This window comes from Zerene cesonia, chromosome 17 (genome assembly GCF_012273895.1).
Source record: "Zerene cesonia ecotype Mississippi chromosome 17, Zerene_cesonia_1.1, whole genome shotgun sequence".
NCBI lineage: Eukaryota > Metazoa > Arthropoda > Insecta > Lepidoptera > Pieridae > Zerene > Zerene cesonia.
Genome location: NC_052118.1, coordinates 4,889,484 through 4,906,699, shown reverse-complemented (window position 1 = coordinate 4,906,699; position 17,216 = coordinate 4,889,484). Strand labels below are relative to the sequence as shown.

Below are 17,216 nucleotides of genomic sequence, written 5' to 3'. Positions count from 1 at the left end.
CGACTGGTACTCCATAACGCAATAGCACCCGCGACACTCCAAACAAACTCAGTGAATTACTTACTTCTTACTAAATTGTACACCCGTGTACTTTATGGGTACAATGTTCATGCTGCAAATAAATAAGATCATGTTATTTGAAACTGTTTTAGAAATAAGCTATATAAGATGGCTGAAAAGCAGTTTCTTTTAGTATACAGTCAGTTAATATAGTGGTAATAGTTTTTGTAAATAAATTAAAAGAAATTAACGTTCATGAACACTATTTTGTATCTACAAAATGACTGTAGGTAGATCCATACCTACAGTCCTATTAACCACGTCTATAAAAATAACAATCTCTACGTTGACGTTGACGTAGGTAGTTCCTTAAATAGAAATGTATTTTATTAACTAGTGGTTTGCCCCGGCTTTACACGTAATACGTTTTTTCACTCCGTAAGAACCTACCTTGTGCCTTAACAAAAAACATTAAATAAAGGCGAATTGTTCGAGCCGATCTCGAGTTTTACGTTTGGCGATTCATTTTTATTTATATTTATTTTATGGTGTTGCGGAAGTCAGTATTTGCGAATAATATTGGTTCTATGGTATCCTACTAACATCATAAATGCGAAAGTTTGTAAGGATGTGTGTGTGTTTGTTACTCATTCACGCAAAAACTACTGAACCGATTGCAATGAAATTTGGTACGTAGACAGCTGGACAACTGGAATAACATATAGGCAACTTTTTATCCCGATATTCCTACGGGATACGGACTTACGCGGGTGAAACCGCGGGGCGCAGCTAGTACTTCATAATAAGGTATAACTAATTCATAAAACAGATTTTATGAATTAATTAGCATGGGTATAACTGTCATATATACATATATATTTATGCTTTTAAGCTTCATAGACATTGGAATTTTAGGGTTTTCCACATCTACAATAAGGGATTGTATGAGGCGACGCACTAGATGTATTGGAATAGTGCCGACTTAATGGAGCTCTGAGACAGATGAAGGCTTCACGTTGCGACTGCGCGGTCGGAGAGCGAAATACGAAGGCTGATATTGGGCTCTATCAGTCAACGGCCCGCAGCTGAGCGAGTCACGCTAATCCATCCACAGGAATCCTCCGGAATCTATCGTGTTCTGTGAATACACATCGCGGTTTCATAAATCTTCATTAGTGTTAAGTGATATTTAGTGAAAGGATAATTAAATGTTATGAATTATGTTTTCGTAATGACCTGTTCTTCATCCGTAGAAGTTTTGTGCCGTTGGGATTCAAAGTTTCGGTACGTGACGTTTCTTTTAAACTTTTTGCGCGTTGGTTTTATTGTTTTGTTGGAATTGTAAATTAAAATATTCGATATTTCATTTCCACTGTTATTTTCCCATTTATATTTTAATAATTGCTTAAAATTTTGTTTCTTTCCTATTGTGTAAGTGGGTAGATCAATTAAAATTTTATAGATCTAAGGACACAAATAATGATAATACAAATTTATCCAAAGAAATAAGTACTGTAATAAATTATTCTCAATTTTTATCATGTGAATGAATATAATGTAGGTATGTGTTGCGCATAACAAATATACATGATAATGGAAAAGTGTATATTATCTAGGAGAATACTGCAAATAATACAATTATCCTCGGCATTTCATCCGGCTTCAAAAAGAAGTGGAGGTTATCAATTCAACTAATTATTTTATACATATATGATAATTTTTTACTGGGTTAACTGATTTTTACGGATTATATTTTTATTAAAGTTCCAGTCGTGTTCCATTTTAAATTTGATCTTAATCTGACAATTTGGAAGCGATTTAGTTTTTTGCTAAAAATAATTATTATTTGTAGAACATGAATACAGATACTCAAAATATTTAACGTGAGCGCTCATTTATACAAAGCACAATTTAATTATTTAGTAAAATGAAAATCTCCATTGTAATGTACGTCATTATAGTCTTTTCACTGAAAACTTAAGAATATGCGTGATATTGATTGTGCGGAAGTTGATAGTAGTATAATTTTATTCTTTTACTATTAGTCCTATTCAATATATAATACAATATTTTTAAGTATTAATAATAAAAAGTGCCATGAGATAAATTTGAAATTATGTAGGTACTCTACAAATATCTGATATGATAAGTTGATTAAAATTAATTCACTTGATATAGACTAATGTAGTTGATGTCGATTTTATTAGTTTTTTATCATTAATTTAATTAAGTAAGAATAATAACAAAACCCTTTTAGGAAAAATAGTTTAGATAAATGAAGTCTTCAAAAATTACTTAGTGTTTTGATAACATTACTCTTACATTTTATGTATGCACTTACGTTTTGAGGTAAGTTTTATGATCACTTGTCATATAATAGAAAGGGTAAAAAAAAGAATAGAAAATTTTACAATAAAGTATCTGCATTTTATGATAGTAATATTGAAATTTTTTTGTTGTAAAAATAGGTTTTGTTGCCTATATCTAATACTATGTAGTTAGACACCGGTGGTTTATGGTGGTTTATACTAATAACATTTTTTATATAAAACAATTGTATTATAGAATTATCTAAAGGATATCCACATCTTCATCCCCAAGATAAATAATAGCATATATCTCTAGCTTCGAGTAAATTTTTATTCGTACTTCTCTGGTATATAAAATAATTTTGATGTCTTATCAGATTCACTCTTTTCTCATTCTTATTCTCATTTTTGCGTATAAACATTTGAACAATGTAGAAATGTTTGTTCTCATGTAGGGAAACAGTAGCAAATGTCACCCTACACCTGTGCGTGGTTTGCGTAGTCGTCAGAATGGAGTGACCGGCATTATGCAAAATCACGTCTGTATTTGTTGCTTAAGGGAGTAATTCAACTGTCTTGCATTCACAATATTGTATTATTGGATATAAATTTTTAGTTTCTTGTACATTTTAGATTTCAAAATTGATTATTAGTTATTTATTACAGTATTATGTTATCTGTGGTATTGGCAACCATTATTCTTGCTATAACTTTTCATATAAATTCAATGTTTTGAAGTTTATACTTCAGATTTTGTCCATTAACATGTTAATATTATTGAAGTGTTAGTATGAGTGATTTTTGTTTTCATTCATCTGTTTCTACATTTGTAGTGTAGCTTTATCATCTAAGTTAAATTATTAATTCTCCGCTTTCTACATTCATAATGTGTAATTGTTGTATCAGCTACAAATGCCGAAAATTACAAAAAAATTGCGCAAAAGCGGGTCGTGACAGTGACTTATACGATGTGTCCGCCCTTTCGTTGCCTTTTGCGATTGTCGCTACTCATTCTCTTAAAATGTTACTCAAATTTATATTTCGGCCCTTTTCTTCGTGAGTTACGACAATTAAACATGGCCTACGATCTTCATCTTTCCTAAAAGATTGCTCTTTTTCAAATATTATTTGAAAAGCCAGGGGGATAAAAGAACTTAGTAACAATTTAAATAAAGAATTCGAGTATAAGTTATTTTGTAATGTTTGAATGAAATTATAATTAAAATATTAATAGGACTACTGTGTTCAAATAAGGCGAAATCTTTTCAGTTTAAACATTATTACGCTTTTGTGCTCGAGCTTTGGCCATGAATTAGCATAATTAGGTATTAGCTCGAAAAACGTGTTTCTCGTTAAAGTGAAGCAATTTCTTTACAAAGGTAGGTACAGAGTCATACTTAATGTTAGAATTAAAGGTTATACAGGTGAACATCCAAAAATTGTAAGCCTCACAATAAAATGCTCCAGACTTTTGTAATGGGCATGGCCTCAAGGTTTAGCTAAAATAACAATATGTTAAATATTTTATTTTCACTATTATCCTACAGCGACATAACAAAATGGTTTCAGTTTTCATGACACAGTATTGTATTTATTCAAAAGAAATTTTTCAAGTTTTCAAGAAATCTTTTCCAATCTATTCTGTAGATACGTACTTACCTACAGATATTAGTGTTCCATTAAAATGTGCAAGTTAAATCAGCTTTTCGAGTAGCATTTTACACATAATAATTACGTTGATTTATTCATCCACTGAATTTTATAAAGCAATAATTATTATATTACCGAATGCCGTAGCATTTTATCGCTACACATTTTCATAAAACGCCCGTAGCAATCATTTATCAGGTGTTGTGCCGTTGGGAGAAAACATTTTGCAAAACATTTATTTGTTTCTCTTGCAGAGATTTACATGTGGACGACACACATTAATCGCGTACTTAGTCCCGAGTGCAGAATTCAACTACGCAAAATATTCACGTAGTTTGCAACAGAAAACCACACCAAGTTTTTGTACCGTACTCATTAACCGGGATAGAAAATTCTTTCGACCATAATTTCGTAAACCCAAGCTCAATTAACGTCGGATGCAACCTGAACGCGATATACTTTAAATGCACATCTTAAACAAAATTTCTCATGATGACGATTAGGGCTAAGACTTCATATGAAATGTGAATAGTTTTTCTAATTACTAATTGCATCGTTTCTTAAATTTTTACATTGTTGTGTTCTCGGATTTGATTTTCTTTTAAAAAATAAAATTTGTCATAAATTACAAGCGTTAAAATAAACCTTCGCAAAATATAATTCCTACCTCAGGGTGGGAGATAGCTGAGCACTCTGGGCGGTCATCCGTGCATGATCAATGTGAACTTTTATAGATATTCAACCATGCACTTACTATTTTCACCTTAAAGAGGGAAAGAAATATTATTCTAGTCCAAGGTTTTCTTTTGTTTCATGAGAACCAGGACTTGTTTTTTTTACCTACTAGACTATAATCTTTTCACTTGATCTGTTGTACTTTTGCTTTTTTATTGCTTTCTTAATTTGAAAACAATAACACAACCGGTCGAATTTGTTTTCCAGTACTGTGACACTAATATTAGGAGAAGAATTTTTATGAAGTTTTCATGCTACAGAAGTACCCAACAAAAATTTAAATCGATCTAACTTATTATATTCATATTAAACACTTTTTTTTTTAGATAATGTCGTATATTAACAATATATAAAAATATTATGAAGTGTAATGCATTGAAATATGCAATTATTCTTAGGTTGACTCGTTATTCTATTATAATTTAAACAAATAATGGTAATTCGTGGTGCGTCAAAATACAAAAAAAAAAAAATCTTAAAAGTGGGTTCGAAAACTGGGTTTGTGCGTTTAAATGTGAGAGTCGCACGAGACTGAGTCTTTTTGTAAGTGCCTGTGGAGTTCGTATGTAGGACTTTTCCATACCTAACATTTAGGCCCCTGCCATTGCCAAGAAGACGATAGTGTCATATTATATTGAGTAGATGTCAAATAAACATAAAACATAAGAGACCGTTGCTTTTTCATGCACTATAATAATGTAATACGAGTGACTAGAAGCCCGCTGACGGTATTATCCTTGGAGCTTCGAAGTAAAGCCTGATAAATGCAAGTCGTATAGAGCACATATTAGCCAATGCCTCAATGAATTTTATTTTACCTCTATACAAGATCTACTTTTAAATTTACTTAGAGACTTTCGCTTGAATTTAGGTCATTCATATTCTATGTATATTTCATTGATTTATATTACATATATGATATGAATTTATTACATGTTATGCACATTGCCCTAATAAAGTTTATAGACGTTATCATTTGTGAGTTTTAAAAATATCCTTTATGAAATAATTTTTCGAGTGCTGTAAATGAAATAAAAACTTTTTAATCTTTAATTTAAAAAATGTAAGAAAAAAGCTAAATTAAAATCACTGCATCCGTTCGGGAGTTAAGATGCCACAGACAGACACGTAAAATTTATAAAACCCCTCTTTTTGCGTCGGATACTAAAAAGAAACGGTATTGGAATTCTATATTTGAAAATTGGGAATTGGAATATATTATATTGAAATATATTAAACAAAATGTCCCGCGTATGATGTGCTGTGCGCAATAGTTTTTAATTTACCTAATGTTTTGCATACGTTGATTAATGTTTTAATATAAGAAATAATTACCATAAATCATTTTAATGTTTTGACAATTTTTTCGAAGTGTTAATGATTTATCTTGAGTACCTAAAGAAGTTAATCTTTTTTAAACGACATCATTTATTCTTAGAAATACAATTTAAATTAGATTAAAGACCTTCTTACAGCGTTCCTTTCAGCTCAATCTATATTCCTGATGCTTTACATTTACTAAGTGTTTAAGATTTTGGATTAATGATAGCATTTCCCTTAAGAAGCTTTCAATAATGTTACACTGAAGTGATTAATAATGAGTTCTTATATTACCAAAACTAATACCAAAAATTAATAATCTCTCTTTCTAATATTTTTCTTGGGCAAGTATTACAATTGCATCGTCCAATATTATCTTTATGGGCAAAGTTACGTTTTCAATTTCAGTAGTTTTCATCGTAATATGAAATAAAAACTAAGCTGACGTTAAGGAAGTCCGCTTTCAACGTGGAATACGTGCAGGGCTTTTATTTTGTACTTGGGTATTGTACAAGAGCACAAGCTCGGACTCGCGGGCCGCACTGAATGTTAATCTTGTAAAGGAAGGTCTCTATTAAGGATTCACGTCGGGAAAAGTCCTTCGATTTTTTAATCCTTCCCGCTGCTATATTTTTCTATAAGAACTTTAAGTGGGATGTTACTTTGTTTATTTTTCAAAAGAAAATTTTTGTTCTCGTTAATACTTATTAAATTTTACATGTTTATATATTTTTTAATTTACTAATTATCTATGTAAAAATGTTGCAAACTTAGAATGCAACCCGACGTTTTTTCGAATATTAGCTTATAAAAAAATGTTAGAAATTTCATACATCTTTGTAATAAGTATAATATAGATATATGTCTATTCTTTTAGCCAAAATTTCATTATAATAAAACTGTTTTAAATTGATCTTCGACTTTAAACTACTTATAAACTCGTGCACGAAGTTCTTCCTCGACTTCAGAAAGTCACAAGTCAAACATCGCAAATAGATTTAGGACGGTATTCTGTTCAGAATTTTAGTTGAATCAGTAAGAATTTTGCTAATTAGCTAAGACGTGACTATGCCAAGTCTCTGACTCCGTGTAATGCCTCTTGAACTACAAGGTAAGGTCGTATTAATTAGATTAGACGAAAATTACTAACGTCTTATATAAATATTGAATTAATAATTTGAATCTAATTATGAGTTTATTTATTTATTTAAAGAAAAGATTACCGACTAGATACATAATTTTCTTGTTTAAACTATTAAAATATACATCAACACATTAGTACTTACGTATCTAAATTATAGGTAGGCACAGCTTAACCAGCATTTAAAATATTAAAATATTACAAAAAAATTAAGTAAAGTTTGTATTACGACTTCCCACGCGTTAAATTCGGAGTAGTTTAATGGATGTATTGTACTTATAAGCCTTTATCTTAAATTTTTTACCTATAAAAAAAAAACATCAAAAACCAATGTAGTGATTAACATTGGGAAAATTGCGATGAATTTTAATGAAAATATAAGAAAAGTGTAATAATATTACAATAGCATTTGACAAATAATTTGGAAGCATGTCACCACATTAAATTTGTACAAATTTTAATGCGTTTGTCGTATTTTCCGATGAAAGGTAAAAAAAATTGGGAAAGACTTACCGAAGGCTTTAATAAAATTAGGAAATGTTTTAAAAGCTTTTCGCAAACGGACGATAATAGGGAGGTTGTCATCCGGCGCCTCTGCCGGAGACAGTTTGGGGAGAGGATTTGTATGCCACGGAATGTCGACAATGAAAAGACAAAATTTTTTCACTTAACTTTCTCTTTGCTATTCATCTGATATTGATTTATTTCCTTGACTAGGTGCTTTCCGAAAATATATGAGAATCTATTTTTGCGTCCTCTCACGTGAAGACTACGTGCGAGGATACTACATATTTAATTATTATTATTTTAACAAGAAACTAAACTGCCTCCAATTGAATAGAATTGTCAGAACTAAACCAAATTTAAATGTGACTACATGGGAGGCACCGGCTTTCACATAAAAAAATAATTATAAAAATTGGTTCATCTAGTAAAAAGGTATGGGGTAAAAAATACAAAAAAAATCGAATTTAAAACCTCCTCCGTTTTTGCAATAAGTTGATAAGAAGAGTTATTTATTATCTTAAGATGAATGAACGCAAATAGATATCAAATTAAACTAATTGGTCTAGGAACACAAAACGAGTACACCTATTCAGTATTAATTTAATTATATTATTAAGTCTATATTAACCTTAGAATTGACAATAGATAATTTAAAATAATATAATGTAAATTTGATCACTTATTTATAAAACTATAGAATGAATGATTCACAAAGCAATAGACTGAGTATTAAAGTTTGAATAACTGCAATAAATAGTAGAAGAACTTTTAACAAGTGGTTATTTGCATATTGACGTTTTAAAAATATAAACTCGAAGCAACTAGTCTCGTATCCCTCTTCATTCCTCGCGGTCGAGCCATTTCCTCCCGGGAAATTTCAGCTTTTCCGCTCCTAGCTGCTTCATGCTTTTCTTAAAACACGAACGATGAAGTTAAATTGTTGAAACAGTATTGCAAAAATAATAGTACTAATACATTTTTTTGTTATAAAGATTTACTTTTTCGCTGAACATAAATACAACGGACTTTTATGGAATGCGTACAATTATAGCGTATAGTTTACAGTTTAGTTCATACCCCCTTATATTAAGAGCCGCGTAAAATCAGCATCACATAAAATATCGTGACCCATGGACACATATCCACGTAATATGCTCTATGCGATGGTTACGCAGTAGTAAGTGTTTTTTTAAATTTTCGTAATACAGCTATCGCAAACTAATTCCATGGATGGGCTGTGACTATAATCATAAATTACGAACTGGGCGAACCACTCCGACCAAACTTTGTTAAGTTTACTAATCTCTTGTTGTGCTAAAGTATGCCAGCCTGTTCTAATGCTGTGTGAAATATATGGTACAAGCAATATGTTGTAAATGATTATGGAGAAACTGGAGTTATTATATAATTATTATATTATTACCTACTAAATTTCGCACACTATTATATCTGTTGAGATTGGAGATTAGAAGAAGCGTTATAGGGGTGGACATAGAAATTTATCTATACTAGTATTATAAAGCTGATGAGTTTGTTTGTTTGTTTGAACGCGCTAATCTCAGAACTACTGGTACGATTTGAAAAATTCTTGCAGTTTTAGATAGCCCATTTATTAGGAATTATTGAGGAAGGCTTTAGGCCAATAATTTAATCATTCATGTCTTTGCACTATATTAGGCGATTTTAACACTGTTTGACAATGTCAAACATACGTTCCTTCTGCATTTTTTCTCAAGCCTCGCTGTAGCCTCCAACTACCAATGTTAACAGTTGTATAATGAATATCAGACAATATGATTTATCTGAAATTCACTATGTAACTAAGTTTTTAAGGTGTACAATGTTATAACAAGGAAGAGTTGTGATATTGCGTTTAGTGAAGTAAGTAGTTTTAAAACTGAATAATAAATCACCTGCTTCAGGAGTAACTACATTATTAGTATAACTTGTGTCTCCTTTCAAGTGTAGCAAAGGTAATGTACTCCGTTAATCTATTTCATACACGTAATTGAGTGTCATTTATTTACGTCTTCTTCACAGAGAGAGATGCTAGATGTATCATAAGTGTAATGATATAAACGATTTGTAAGTGCGCAGTGAACATAAATCGATTCGAACTTTGTAGTTGAATTAACAAATAATGATAATTTAATTTATATAAAATTCTCGTGGCACAGTTTTCGTTGCCGTACTCCTCCGAAATGGATTGACCGATTTTGATGAAATTTTTTGTGCTTATCCGGTATCTATGAGAATCGGCCAACATCTATTTTTCATACCCCTAAATGATAAGAGTAAGGCAGAACAGCGTTTGCCGGGTGCAGCTAGTATTATATAATCTAATATATAAAATTCTCTTGTCACAGTTTTCGTTGCCATACTCCTCCGAAACAGCTTGACCAATTTTGATGAAATTTTTTGTGCTTATCCGGTATCTATGAGAATCGGCCAACATCTATTTTTCATACCCCTAAATGATAAGAGCAAGGCAGAACAGCGTATGCCGGGTGCAGCTAGTTCTTATATATGATTTTGTATGCAAAGCCTGATTGCTGAACGTTTTCATAGTTTTAAAATTTTACATTGATTTTTTCCATGATTTATTTAGTCTGGTTGGTAAAGGTATATTGTACTGAGAGAAAGCCACTAATATAGTCATTACGAATATTTGCTTGTAAACATGTGGGGGTTTACCGTAACGTTATTCAGGTATTATGTGATCGAAGCTGTGGGAAAATAATTATTAATTTTAATCATTATAGTAATATATATAGTAATAATTATATTTAGATGTACCTATGTTTTATAGAAATAATAAAACTATTTCATATTGTTACATTTATCTTTGACAAATTTATTGACACAAATTGCTAGTATAAATTATGAATAGTATATGATAAAAATCTAATATTTCGGTAATGAATAGTAGCACGCACAAGAATTCCTGCACCGTGCGGTCGATGATTGATTGCTCAGTCGGTGGAAACCAATTAAAGTTGTCCACTACACTGGATGTTATAAAATTTACCAAGATTAATTGGAAATATGACAAACAAGAAACTGTAGTTTCGATCCGATATACTCGTATACACAGTTTTATTTCAGTGTATTTATACTGTATAATATTACGTTCTTTTGGTAGGACAACAAAAACGGTTGTTGGTAGATACTCGTGAAATAAACTCAACGTTGAAGAACATTGGCGAATGAAAACTAACAATTAAGTGAAATATAATAAAAATGGTATTAGGTTATCTGTAGCGATAATGACGTTGCAAAGGACCTAATGACCAGAGAGCAAAATTATATTTAAATTTTGTTTTAGAAGTACTACAGAATGCGTAAGTTATTTTTTAAGATAGAGATTTTCAAGGTGATAGGTTGACTGACCTATGTGATTGTTTATTAACGAATATTTCTATTAGTTGAGCACTCAGTTCGCGTACAGAAATAAAAATAACAAAGGAAATCGGCAGCGAAATAACATCATTTTCGATGGAATCATTCCGTAATTAATAATTAACATCTTTATAACCGTAAGTATCTATTCAAGCTGCGAAGTAATTAAAATTGAGATGAGATTTTACATGTATTAAGAGAGAGGCTCTATTATAAATTAAATTAATATCTTCACGCAATCTATGGGAATACGTAGGTATACTCAGTTCGTTGGTTAATTGCAAAGTGGCGAATTCATTACGTTAACTAGTTAATTGTATCTACCTATTTGCGTGAATTGGATGCTTTCTGATTCCTTTTTTATAGAAATATGGCTTTATGAATTTAATTTTTAAACGCTATTTGAGTCATTAGTATATTACAATGATATTGTTTTAATGTCATCAAAAACATCCTGTAAAAAAGCCCAAGTCCCGCAGCCCAGTCTCTCTATTTTTAATAGTTGTGAGATCCATGTACTTCAAATCCAAAAGGTAAAATATTTTTATATTGGCATGATAATAACTTAAGACAGAAGTCCTATAAGTAGAGACTAAATAATTAACCGACTTGGTATTACATGGATGTCACAACTGGATGTATTTGAGATTATCGCAATAATATAATGATTTTAGCACATATCTACATGCAAATGTAAGACTCATTTACCACTATAAATAGTAGGAACTGTCAAATAAATAATGTAGCTCTTTAAGTGAGTACTTTAATAAGTGGTTCCCGGCTTATCGTTAATTTATTTATTAATAGTTTCTCATGCAATTTGGGCATGGTTTAGTTTAAAAGCATGTGTCTCTCGCGGGCGGGCGTAATGATGCTCGGGGGACGAATGAGATGAGGGAATCTCCACACAGCGTAAACGTACTCTTGCAATTTTAAGTTTTTGGCATCCGACTCCGGCATTATTCAAAGCGGTGTTTTGTATTTCAAGCCACTGCGACGTCTGCAGCCCATTATTTATATGTAGGCTTTTATTATAGCCCTTTTAATAATGTCGGTGTTTAAGTCCGCCTAGATGTTATATTATGCAGCGACCTTTCAGGTTTTGTATATGAACATGGAACTAAAATGTCTAGTATTTACCTTGTTTTGTTATTGCTGTGCGTGTTGTCATTGTTGTTTAACGTCTAGTTAAGTTTTTTAAACTAAAGCCATTATAATAAAAACAATTGATGAAAATCAACAGCAGTAAGTACAAAGTTGTATGTGTATAAAGTGATGATTTTGTATTCTATTTATATTTAATATAGGTTAGTACATATGATAAGTTTCAATGATATTTTTTATATTGAGAGATCTACTGCCATTATGCTACACGGCTAGTCTTTTTCAATTTCCACTCAAATTACTGAGTATAATTGGAACTGACTACATTGTAATGTCCTTTTTCTCTTGAGCAGTAGACTGTTAAATCGAAACCAGTTCAGTTGATATTAGAATGAAATTTGAAATTTCCCCAGTTACCAGGTGTTTGCGGAATAGTAATTCCTTCTTTTCCTATTAAAAGTTATCCGTGTAGTTGCTTAGCTAGTGAGCTGAGTTAAAACTGAAAGTCATTCTAAACGCAAACAATAAAACTTTTCACAGGACGGGTCACTGACTTGTTCCGACTACATATGTTAACAAACTAACCTCTATACGCTTAGTTTTGTGTGTAGTATGTGTGTTATATTATGGCTGGTTACGACTTAATATATTTTGGCTGGTTAATGAATATGTGATGGCGGTGTGAGGGAAGCGTGTAGACTATACAGTTGAATTGAGAAATACATTTTAAACGTCTATTTAAAAAGTCAATTTTAGTAGATAAATAAATAAGTAAAATATTCCATCTATAAAAATTTTATAGTTGGAATATTTTTTACTTGTTTGTCTCTCACATGTATGCGTAATATACATAATGTCAAAAACGTTAGATGAATTAATAACAAAATACATTTTTATTATTGTTTTGTTCACAGGCTGGCTCGGGATGGGTAATGGGGCGTAGGTGAGGGCGCACGGCGGGCGCCGCGCTTGGCCTGCGCCCGCCCATGGCGCCCACGTTATCCATCAGGTTAACTGACAGATTATTGCTATTATTTTCATCTTTATTGCTGATTAAATTTTCTTTCTTTTAAATTACGGACCTTGTCAGGTCAACGGCATTATAAAAGGTTCGTTGCTGTTCTGAGAACATAATAAAAGTCCGAGATTAATTTAATGAAATAAGATACGACTATAGAAATATTTGTAAAGTTATATGCAAATGCTAAGAATTCTCTATAATCTATAACCGTATCTTGATAGGAAATCAAATTTTTGTACAGCTTATATATATACAATTTAATTACTAAGGTTCAATAAAAGAAAATAACAGAAAATAAATTGATAGTGAAGTGAGAGCATTGATTGATGTGAGGCGGATTTCTGTAACACGATCCAGCATATTTTTTCAGTTCATGCTGCAACATTTTTCAAATGTTTTGAACGTTCGATAATTCCTACTGACGATTGTTTCACAGATATTTCACTTCTTTGGTTTTTAATTATTTAAGATCTATCATCAATCATTTATGTTTCTAACGATGTATTCTAAGGCAACGATTAATAATATGTTGGGTGTAATTGTGTACTTTTTATAGGTGGGTCGTGCGTTGGACTATATTGGTGGCGTGGGCCTCCCTTGTGCCTGTTAACAACCAGGCGCTTGCTCCTACCCTCGTACCGTCCTGTCCAACGCAATGCATCTGTCTATCTCAATCTCAGGTTGCTATTTCAATATTATATTATGAATAAACAGAAAATTGTGTTAAATCACTTGTTTTTGTTTTATGAGAGCATTATAACTTCTAAAAGCTTATATTTTTGAAAGAATATCTCAAACTTATCTATGTAAATTAACGATCACAATGGGTCTTTAACGAAATATCATCCAAGTTCCATATTTATAGCGCTTTTCGAAAAAATACAGCTACATTGATAAAACTTTCTGGCAATTATTAGGATTATTAAGATAATAAGAAAAGTTTGCGAAAACGTTCCATTTTCCTTCTAACCTACCGACTAGAGGATTTTGGAATATAATATGTGGATGCCTATAACTTAACACTATTTAATTATTTGTAATTGGGTTAGTTTGTATTAGTCTTTTCATAAACATTTACTTGAAAGCATGAGAATTAATAATAATGAACTAACATATCAGAATTATCTTGTCTTTATGTTTCCTATCTATACCTGGATTATTAACCTATTAGATGAATGTTCACCAGATTCCGTTTTACACTTTACACAGTTATTTATTCTTATATATAAATACTTTTTACCGTGTGAGAAAGATAAGGCCGATTAACACCAAGGTCCCTCACGAGTCACTTTATACATTACACGGGAGCCTCTATCATTAGCGCCCGAGGGAAATTTTATTCTTATTGAATATAATTTTCCTTATAATGGATAACACCTGCTGTCCGGCAATTGAAATAAAAGCGTCCCTTCGAGCTCATTCTCCTGATGCTAAATGATGGTATTACGAAATATTTACTGAAGTACAAGCGAATTGCCTACTTGTTTCGAAGTAAGCGACGCCATTGTAAGAAAATTTCTTGTTTTCTGTATAAATTATATATAACAGAAGGCAAGTTTTTTAATTTAATTGAAAAAAAATCAATATTAATATAATGTAATATCCCATTTAGTAAGAATAGTTTATCTTTAATAATAAATTATTTGGCACATAAATACACAACAAAACTTTGTTAAAAATGAGTATTTGCATTTAATCTATGCTGTATAAACGGAGTTGATTTCGATTTTGGTGTCGGTCTATTTGTAAAGATTAAGTTTGGAACAATTCAATCACAATATGGGTGTGAGGGTGTGTGCGTGGGGAGAGGATTAATTTTATTGACAAAATAAACAATGGCAATTGTGTTGCGAGTCATTACTCGAAACGTTCATGCGCGGATTCATAACCCTTTATAGATACAGAACATTTATTACATTACGTTATTAAAAACTATTATTTAACTAAAATTAAAATTACGAACTTACGAACTACCTACTAATTTAGTTGTTATATTATGTTTATAGTTGGTATATTACATCCATGCTTATATCACATTTATAATAATCTTCTACCAAACCGGCCCCCAGTTTAAGCTCGTTTTGGGCTCAATAATCTGTCATATGTATATTTTTAATTTCTTTAATAATATATAATAATTATAATGTTATAAACATTATATGTATTGCCTTAAAATAGGTTAAATAAAAATATGAATATGGTTGATCCTTTTTATTATAGAATTTCGTGCCAATAAAAGAAAGAAAATATCATCCGTAAGAGCGTAGATATTCTTTTTACTTCCTAAGGACAATGAGTTTTATTAATTAAACGACACATATATATATTGAGATTCAAGAAGCACAAAACATTATAACGTAATACAAAACTGTTAAAACAAAGTTTCCAGAATGTATATTTTCATTTGTATTACAGGTCGTGTGCAACAGTGCAAGTTTACGAGGGGTGCCGTCAGCATTAAGTTCCAATGTAATGCAGCTATCACTGTCGAGGGCTGATCTTCGCGTCCTACGGTCCGATGCATTTGCGCATCTCAGACAACTCCGCCGCCTGTCTCTCGACGCTTGTAATCTGACGCGCATACGCCCTTTCGCCTTTCGAGGTCTGCCGCGGTTGGATGAGCTCTACATACAACACACGCCGCTCGCTACGGTGGATGCGTTCGCATTCGCTGCGCTCCAGAATATATCATCAATCGTCCTGTCGCATAATCGAATAGCGCAAATCGAAGGCTATGCATTTGCCGGAACCAATTTTATAAAACTTATCTCGATAAGGAATAATCCCATAAAGCGAATATTGGCTCATGCTTTTTCTGGTTTAAATGATGTTTCTCAAATAGAATTACCGTCTGGTATAAAATCCATCGAGCCGAAGGCTTTCTTTGGTTTAGAAGGAGTCGGAGTACTGGAACTAGCTTACATGGATTTACCGGCTCTGATGCCGGATACGTTCTTTGGATTAACCCGCGTCGGTCGGCTGGCTTTACGAGAATCTGATCTGGGAGTTATACGCGTAGGCGCCTTTGATGGATTGCGGCGGGTGGACATTTTAGAAATGTGTAATAACAAAATTGATGGTATCGAGGAGCTTTCTTTAATACAGAATAATAGTGTCCATACTTTTAAAATGACTGGAAATCATATGCTCGAATCGCCTGAAGCGGTCGTGCTGGAGGTGGAAAATATCATAATACGTGGCAATCATTTGCCATGTGAGTGTGGTCGAGATCCACTGGCGAACCAGTTGGCTTTGACCGCCGACTTTGCAGAAGAGAATTTGTGTATATCTCCGTTGAAAGTGCGGGGTCGGAGTTTGGCTAGTGCAGCGGGGTCGGCGTGTCGCGGGGAAGGGGGCGGAAGCGCGCGCGCTCGAGCGGCCGCCGGAGCCAGCCCCGTCGGAGACGCTCTAGAGCATTCTCTCGCGCTAACTATTGTGTCCATCGCTTTCCTTGCAAACAGCTAACCGCCTGTGGTGTTCAATATTGTATCTGTAAATATTGTATAATATGTGAGAGTGTAATGCGAAATTTTACATTGAATGGGTCCGTTCATTTAGTATACGTTGGACCATAAAACATTTGCCTTTGGAATACTTGTTTTACTGACTCTATTTGTACGAGTTGTTTTGTTTAAACTGCTTTATGTAAAATAATATATTCGAATGTTATGCATCTTCAACGATCCACATGAATGTAATAAAGATATTGAGAATAATAAACCTCTTTTATTATACTTTTTTTCTTTAACTTCTAATGACAAAATTATAACAACTGTGCTAAAAGATATTTTTTTATCAGCAACATTAAATTTACCAGTTTAATAAAATTGAAGTAGTGTTAAATAGAATAGAAATATATTTAATGGAGCTTTTTTCGGAGATAAGTTTAAAAATTTATGAAAGTTCGAAAATAGCTGTATCTGTATTTCTAGGCAATTAGCAGACGACATCAGATAGGAACTGAGTAATGCTGCCCTGTCGGTCGGAACCACTGACTGTAGCGACTCGCGATGTACCGTTTATTCTTAGA

At 32.2% G+C, this 17,216-nt stretch overlaps 1 protein-coding gene across 1 annotated transcript; it reads left to right on the top strand.

Moving 5' to 3' along the window:
• Window positions 1–931: 931 nt before the first annotated feature.
• LOC119833447 (SLIT and NTRK-like protein 2) lies at window positions 932–16,875 on the top strand. The gene is made up of 4 exons (XM_038357450.1): window positions 932–1,284; window positions 13,080–13,174; window positions 13,743–13,866; window positions 15,602–16,875. Exons 2-4 carry the CDS (start codon window positions 13,152–13,154, stop codon window positions 16,649–16,651), a joined length of 1,197 nt encoding a protein of 398 aa, XP_038213378.1. The 5' UTR covers window positions 932–1,284; window positions 13,080–13,151; the 3' UTR covers window positions 16,652–16,875.
• Window positions 16,876–17,216: the final 341 nt, after the last annotated feature.